Source organism: Phragmites australis, chromosome 2, assembly GCF_958298935.1.
Source record: "Phragmites australis chromosome 2, lpPhrAust1.1, whole genome shotgun sequence".
NCBI lineage: Eukaryota > Viridiplantae > Streptophyta > Magnoliopsida > Poales > Poaceae > Phragmites > Phragmites australis.
In genome coordinates this window covers 5,441,248-5,449,248 of record NC_084922.1, presented here as the reverse complement: position 1 = coordinate 5,449,248, position 8,001 = coordinate 5,441,248, and the positions used below count along the sequence as shown (strand labels likewise).

Below are 8,001 nucleotides of genomic sequence, written 5' to 3'. Positions count from 1 at the left end.
CAAGTGCGCCCCTAGTACGTATTAGTTGCCACTTGATTAGTTGGCTCTAGTATACTAGTAGTCTAGTTCACTTAGCTAGGTTATTAAGTAGTAATAGAAAATTTCTTAAATTCGATGATGCGTGTGTCGATCGTAAGAAACCAACGAGGTGGCAACGTTCCATAGAATACGGCAACATGGACCCGGGACAAGCTCAATCTAGACCACGGCGCTGTCTTTTGTGACTCATGAATTGCTTGCTTCTCCTGTTCTTCGCAGCTACCATCTCTCTCTCTCTTCTTAGCTACCATCTCTCTCTGTGCGCGTGGGTGTACGTATCGATTACAGAGCCACAACAAGGGATAGTATAATAGTCGGAGGCTCTGTACATGCAAATATTCAAATGATCCAGCTGATATATCCGCTCGGCTGTGCCTCCAGGTCCAGGCTCCAGGTCTTATATATACTGCACCTTCTCACCTGACAGCTCCGTCCAACCCATGCATCTCAACTTTGACAGCAACCACTTCCACTTACCTCTCCCTCTCCTTCCTCCTGTAGTAAGTACCAGTTATACTAAGCAGTTATGAACATGACAAGTCCCAGGCTAAAGCTCTTCGGCTTCCACGTCTCCGAGGAGGAGCATGAGCCGGGGCCGGAGACGGAGACGGAGACGGAGGCCGAGCTGGAGGAGACGCCGGCGCGCGGTAACGGTGGTGGTGGTGGAGGCGGCGGGTCGGACTCTTCTTCTTCGTCTACCACCACGACGACGGCCACCGCGGCCGCCGACGGGCGGAGGTACGAGTGCCAGTACTGCTGCCGCGAGTTCGCCAACTCGCAGGCGCTGGGCGGTCACCAGAACGCGCACAAGAAGGAGCGGCAGCAGCTCAAGCGCGCACAGCTGCAGGCAGCGGCCGCGGCCGCCGGCCGGGTCGCGGGCGGGTCCGCCGCGCTCTACCCGCGCGCCAACCCGATGATGTCCGCCTTCGCGCCGCCGCCGCACCTCCTCGGCGGCGGCGGCGACGCGGGGCCCACGAGCTGGGTCTACTTCTCCCCGCGCGCCGCCGCCGTGGCCGGTGGGCCGCAGGGGCAGCAGTTCCACGTCTCCCACGGCTGCGTCTTCCCGTCCCGCGCCGGCGCCCCGGCCGCCGTGACCGCCTCGCCGGCCGTGTTTTCGTACACTCCGGCGCCCTCCGCCGCTGCCTCGGCGCCTTACGTGACCGACGACCACAGTGGCCGGAGGGTCCACGCGAGCCCAGCGGCCACCCTGGCGAGATACCCCGGCATGGCAGGCCCCGGGAAGGTGGTGGCTGAGCCGGTCGTCCCCGGGCCGGAGGACGCGCTGGGGCTGGATCTCCAGCTGAGCCTTGCACCCGCCGGCTTGTGAGGACTTGGCTCGCCTACGCCGTCGTCGTCCACACGCACGATCGCGCGCCCGAGCTATCTACTGTTGCTTTGGTAAAAAAGAATTAATCACCTACTAGTACTACTACTCAAGTCTGTACTAAGATCGATACCTGGCTAGGTAATTAGCGCTAGTAATTAAGTACTTATTTTTAGTTGCTGGGATTTGGAGAGCTAGCTGCATGTAAGCCAAACCTGTAACGTTCGGGTTCTTGATATGCATGATCTGCGATGGTCACGCACGCCTTGTAAATTTTTGTCCGATCCATCCATCTCTGCCATTTTTTGGTTGCCGTATTATTTAATCCAGCTACTAAATCAAATCAGCGAATCCGTGTTTGAATTGGATTTCTGAGGATGTGATGGAATTAAACATGCATAAACCTCTCCGTGGTTAGTGCTCCGTGAGTCATTTTCCTCTTATGCAACCTTAATTGGACTTTTTTTTTTCTAAGAACCAGACCTCTTACCTGAAGGTTTCTTTCAGGCTAGACGGAGACGTGCGATACCAAGAGATCCAACTCGGGTGAGCTCACCTTAATTGGACTTTAATTTGTCCCTTTTATCTTTTTTTCTTCAACAAATAAATTAGTCATCCCCTCTCTCAACTTGCATCAACGCATGGTACACTAAACACGATCACGCCTCTCTACCATTCCTCCTTTACAATTAACTACTGCATAGCCACTTTTGTACTGATAGTTACTCCTAGATTAGCCGATTGATCACTCACAACACTCATACGGCTTACTGGAGTATGGGAGATACTTCACATATAACCCATTTGTATAACTGAAGCATGGGAAATGCTTCACATACAAACCATCTGTACAACTCCATTATAACCTGGCGTTTTCATCCCTTTAATTAATAAATGAGCTATCATACAAGTGAAGTGATCTTAGCGATTAGATCTCCTGGTTAAAAAAGAGTTGTAGGAACATGTTATACTTACTCCTGGAGTGTAACTGGCATCGTGAGCTTGTACTGTGCAACACATGCAGGGATTATGGCAAGTTGCCGTGGGCGCGTGTGATTGGACGCAGCACCGCTAGTGTAGGTTTCGAAACGAGCGCACCAAAGGTGATCGATGTATACGAAAAGAGATGTCGCTCCGATCTGGTGCAACTTGGGTCCAAAAAAGCATGCGGCACTGTGTCCCGTGTACTTGGCTCGGAGAGATCGAAGGGGCACAGCGCACTACTCCGACAGTCCGACTTCGGCCATGCACTGTTGTAGACTTACGTGTCAACACCACGAGACACAGGATGAATTGTGTTGAATATAGCTTTTTAGAAGACATTGAACCCGACAGAATACAACTCGGTTACATCATTCATCGAGTCTGGATATATACAAATTGAATAGATTTGTTTTAGCTGGGAAGACGCATCTTCCTCAACGGACATGTCCAAGAGCCATCGGCGGTTATTGATCATTTTTGTTCATAACATTCCCCGTATCAATATTGTGATCCGTATAAATCAAATTGTAGACTCCTCCAAATACTCTATGGAAAAAATATAAGAAGAAACATAATGATAATATACCGTTAAAAACTCCTATAAAAATCTAGTGGAATATGAGATTTAGTGATATATTTGTAATCAGTAAATGCGCTAGATATATTATTTACAATGTGTTACAAATTTATAATTATCTAAACTCACTACAGTAGAAACCCTCGTTAGTGGCAGTTTAAATCGCTATCAGTGACAGAATTTGAACCGCCATTGATTAATTAATATTGATAGTCACTGACTATTAGTGCTGAGTATAAAATGCGTACTGAAAATCATTATCAATGTCGGTTGGTAATACCAACCAACACCGAGAGGTGTTTCCCGTCCTTTTTAAAATCTGGTGGTTACTGCTAATACCATACCTATTTTCAAATTTTGACCGTTGCCGCTAATAGCCAGTGCTTAGGAGAGCGCAAGGTGAATGGCCGATATATTTCGGCTTTGACAAAAGAAACTTCGATTCATTATTTCATATGAAGCTAAATGAGCTATGCGTGACTGAATTGAGTGAAGTATGGAAGTATAATTGTTACTTCATTGTCACATTGCCAGATCAAAGAATCAGTTTCCTCACTCAGGAAAATAATAGAAGCAATAGCAAACAATTCAAACCATCTATCAAGCATTTGATTATCAAAAGTTATATGAAAAGCACACTTCAAAACATAACCATCTCAAATGTCGGCAATGGATAGACATTTTTCATTAACCGTAGAGAACATGTCCCAAATCTAGATATATATCAAATAACAAGCTAGAAACCAAGGCATGATATTTTTGGAGTATTAAAACATTCACTCCCCGCCTCTCTTTTCTTGAAACCAAGGCAACAATACTCTTCGGCTGCCCTCCCATGTCCGAGTTGCCCTCCTTGTTTTCACCAGAACTGAAAAAAATTGTAGTATCGATAAACTGTGATATTTCAAATCTACAACTCAAATTGGAACAGCATGATTATGCTTAATATTAAATGGTGGCAATACTAGAAATTTCCTCTTCATTCAAAAGAGGGCACTAGCTTCATAAGAATAGAGACTAAATCCCATTTTTCTACCAGACAAGAACCATACACATGTTTCACTCATCAAAGTATAAAGCCAAGCTAATTAGATTTCTTTGTTTTTCCACAATTATGCCAAAGTCGACACTCCAAGAATTGGACATGTCAAGTCCAGTGCTTATTTTGTTTTTTGTCCAAATTTAATGCAACAATAATGAAGTGACAAAATGATGTATGACCCTAACTGTACACCTGTACAAGCATCATATTTTTTACTAATACATAAGGTATATGTATGCAAAAAGCAACACATTAAACTAATTATACTAATGCATAAGGTATGTATGCAAAAAAGGAACATTCAAGCAGCATTAGTACAAACGAGTATTTTTATTCAAACCAGAAGGTCGAATCATACCATATATATATATGAACATTTTATATACAACTAGATAATTTTCATTAAACGCTTTTTAGTTTGATAGAATGAATTTACCAACAAAAAGTCATTGTTTACCCTGCCTTGACACATGAAACAACATCAATAGCAACATTGAATAAAACATAGAAAAACACATATGCATGTGTTAGAAAACTATATAGCTTCATAGTCCATACTCTACACAACCTATACTATTCTATGGCATAACAAATAGTAGTGAACACATTGACAATTGAAATCCTCATATTACACTAGCTAAAACTGACCCATACAAATCTTGAATAATTCAAATTTGAAGATAATCGTCCAGACAGAGAATAATGGCATCTTCAGACCAACTCATATAATAAATAAAAGCAACAACAACCCAAGAGATGTCTATTACAACAGACAATACCGTGCAAGGAATGCAAGGGCATTCACTAGCACAACTCATCCCTTGCATTGCACCAGGTCATCTACCAAAAAATTTCCACACAAGGAGCTGACATTTGCGACTCTAATATACCATTTCTAGGGTATATTTTTGGCATTTCAAGACTAAAATTTGCTACTACATCCATCCATCATTCACTACATCCAATAAATTTACCCTAAAACTAGTTTCTAGGGTATATTTTGTTGAGTTTGTATTACTGTCGCCAACATGATAAAAATACTTGCATGCATGAAATGTGCATTGGATTATCTTTATTTCATAATAAGTCTATAATTTGTTAATTTTGTAATGAAATTATGAAATATCCATATTCAAAAAAACATGTGAAACTAATTATGTTAAACTTAATTTTTCATACTCTTTACATAAAAATTAACGTTAACAACTGATTCTTGGTTAACTTTGTGATTTTTAGCTCTTCATTTGATTTTCTATTTTTAATCCTATTTGAATTCTAACCAATTCAAACATGCACAAACTTAATAATATAGATTTCGAACCAGAGAAAAGAGTGGTGTCACATAAGTCTGATCGTCTGGTCCAACATTCGGATCAGAACTTTCAAAAAGTTACTCTTCATCATATATGTCCTCGATACAAATTAAAGTTTATCATAAATTTATACAAATTTTAGCAAATACATGAAATTTTCTTTCATTAAATGATTAATGCTTCATTATGGTCGTGGCGTATGTAGGTAGCTTTCTCGATGTCATCAATGAGAGACAGTTCGATATTCTCTCCAAAAGGAGGCAGGTCATCGAATTTGTCATAGTCTTCTTCATAGATAACATACTCAACACCGATAATCTTTTTTTCCTTGAAAAAACATATGACGCTCCTCCTTGTTAGCTGGGTCTGAGTCCTTGACATAGAAGACTTGTGCAACATCCTTAGCAAGCACGAATGATTATTCTCTGTATCTAACGAGTTTGAGATCCACGATAGTCATACTGTACTTGTCGACCTTGAACTCTCCCTATGAGTCTGACCCATTGGCATCGAAATAGAGGGACCATCAACTTGCCATATTCAAGCTCTTAAATCTCCTCTATGAATCAATAGTAGGTCTCTCTATTGCTAGCGCGGTCATAGGCATCAATACGGACACTGCTATTTTGGTTAGTGCTCTTGTTGTCTTGTGCTCTCTTATAAAATGTATAGCCATTAATCTCGTATGTTTGAAATGTACAAATCATAGTTGATGGGTCATTAGCTAGCAGTTCTAATAGAGCATCGTTGGTATCCTTACCCATCATGTGTTGATGTAACCAACTACCAAAATTATCTATGTGCTCTCTTACAATCCAATCCTCTAACTTCATTAGCCGTCATATCGTTGCCTCTGTCTTCTTCGACTGTTGGTTGCCCTTCATGCTCAACATCTTCAAGTTCACCATGCTCAGTCCAACAGGTATAGCCAGCCTTGAAACCCCTACGAATCAAGTATGCATGGATCTTGAATGTACTTAAAGATGCCTAGAGGGGGGGGGGGAGGGGGTGAATAGGCTTTTCTGAAAATTAAAACTAAACAGCGGATTAAACAGATGCCAGATACTCCGGTGAAGGTCGGATACTCCAGTCTATCCGGAGTATCCGGTCTAGTCCGGATTATCCGGTCTATACAAGATCTCGAGAACAACTGAAGCTAAGCAAGTACAACTAAGAACTAAAAGGTAACACTAGTTCTATTAACAACACAATACTTAAACAACAAGAGATAATAGCAAGATGATCACAAAAACTAATTATATAGGGAAAATCCTAAAACTACACAACTAGTAAAACTTGCACAATTGATGAGACAAGAAATTATCCCGGAGTTCGGCCACCTCACAAAGAAGTGCCTACGTCTCCGTTGAGGAGCTCACAAAGAGCCGGGTCTTTTCCAACCCTATCCTCTTCTAGAAACCACAAAGATCAAGCTAGATTTTCTTACTCAAGTCGATATCGATTACAAACTTCCCGTGGCACTCCACAATGATTGGGTGCTCTACGGGCGATGCCTTGCCGTCTAGGAGCACAAGGCTCCAAGAGAAATGATCACAATGTATGCTCGATGATGAACTCAATGCTCAATTGACTCAACTTCACTCCCAAACACAATATCTCAAATTTGACGCCAAACTAAGCACTAGAGATGTTTGGAGGGCTTTTAAATGCTCATGGGAAGCTTTGTGAAAGTGGAGCTCAGCAGCAACAGCAAGCAATAAATGCTAGGGGGTGTGGGGGTATATATAGCTCACCCTAAAAAACTAGCCGTTACTGTTCTGACATACCTACCCCGAAGTATCCGGTGAACAACGAAGTCTCTGGCCCGAAATCCAAAACGGGGTCAGAACGGTGTCAGAATCAGCCATCACGGTTCTGTTGAACTGCCCGGAATCTCCGGCCTAGACTTAGTCACCATAGAGAGAAAGTCCGGAGACTTGCCAGACTCTCCGCCCTCTCTAGGTACCAGAGTATCTGATGAACACCAGAGACTCTTCTGATTTAAATTAAATGCTAACTGAGGCACCCCTGGCGGAGTCTCTCTCGGAGACTCCGGCCAAAAACATTTTCTTCCCGGAGTATCCGGTGAACACCGGTGACTCCGGTCATTTTCTATTAAAAAATAAAAGCTTAACCGAGCCACCCCTAGCGGAGTCTCTCTCGGAGACTTCGGCCAAAAATTCACCAACTACCGGAGTATCCGGTGAACACCGGAGACTCCGGACAATTAAAAAAAATATTCGGAACCGAGGCTCTTCTGACGGAGTCTTTCTTGGAGACCCCGGCCTAAACATTGAGTACTGGAGTATCCGGTGAACACCAAAGACTCCGGACTCAGTACACACTGCTAATTTTTTCCGGTGTCCGTGGGTGAATGTGTCTCTCAACTATTGGTTCTAATAGGTTATTTTGAGCATTGAGACACCATAAAAGCAAACAATTGCAACCCTCTTAATAGAACGGCTAACCTAGACTCAATTTCAAAGATAGAACAATCTAAATCCTATTGAGTACTACACATTGCTTCTCTTTTCTTTTCGAGGGGCTTCAATCATCGTGAGTCTTCATAGTTGAGACTAAAACCTGTTCATAGCTTCAATAAACATATTAGTTCCTTAATCGTTTTGTCATCAATAAGCTAAAACTCACTTAGGGGGCCTAGATGCACTTTCAATCTCCCCCTTTTTGATGATTGATGACAACACGATTAAAGCTTACAAAA

At 42.7% G+C, this 8,001-nt stretch overlaps 1 protein-coding gene across 1 annotated transcript; it reads left to right on the top strand.

Moving 5' to 3' along the window:
- The first annotated feature begins 308 nt into the window (after positions 1-308).
- LOC133909785 (zinc finger protein GIS3-like) lies at positions 309-1,649 on the top strand. The gene has a single exon (XM_062352341.1). It carries the CDS (start codon positions 566-568, stop codon positions 1,364-1,366), a length of 801 nt encoding a protein of 266 aa, XP_062208325.1. The 5' UTR covers positions 309-565; the 3' UTR covers positions 1,367-1,649.
- Positions 1,650-8,001: the final 6,352 nt, after the last annotated feature.

What these genes read in the sequence shown, in the direction of transcription:
- LOC133909785 (XM_062352341.1), top strand. Translation starts at nt 566, where the DNA reads ATGAACATGACAAGTCCCAGGCTAAAGCTCTTCGGCTTCCACGTCTCC.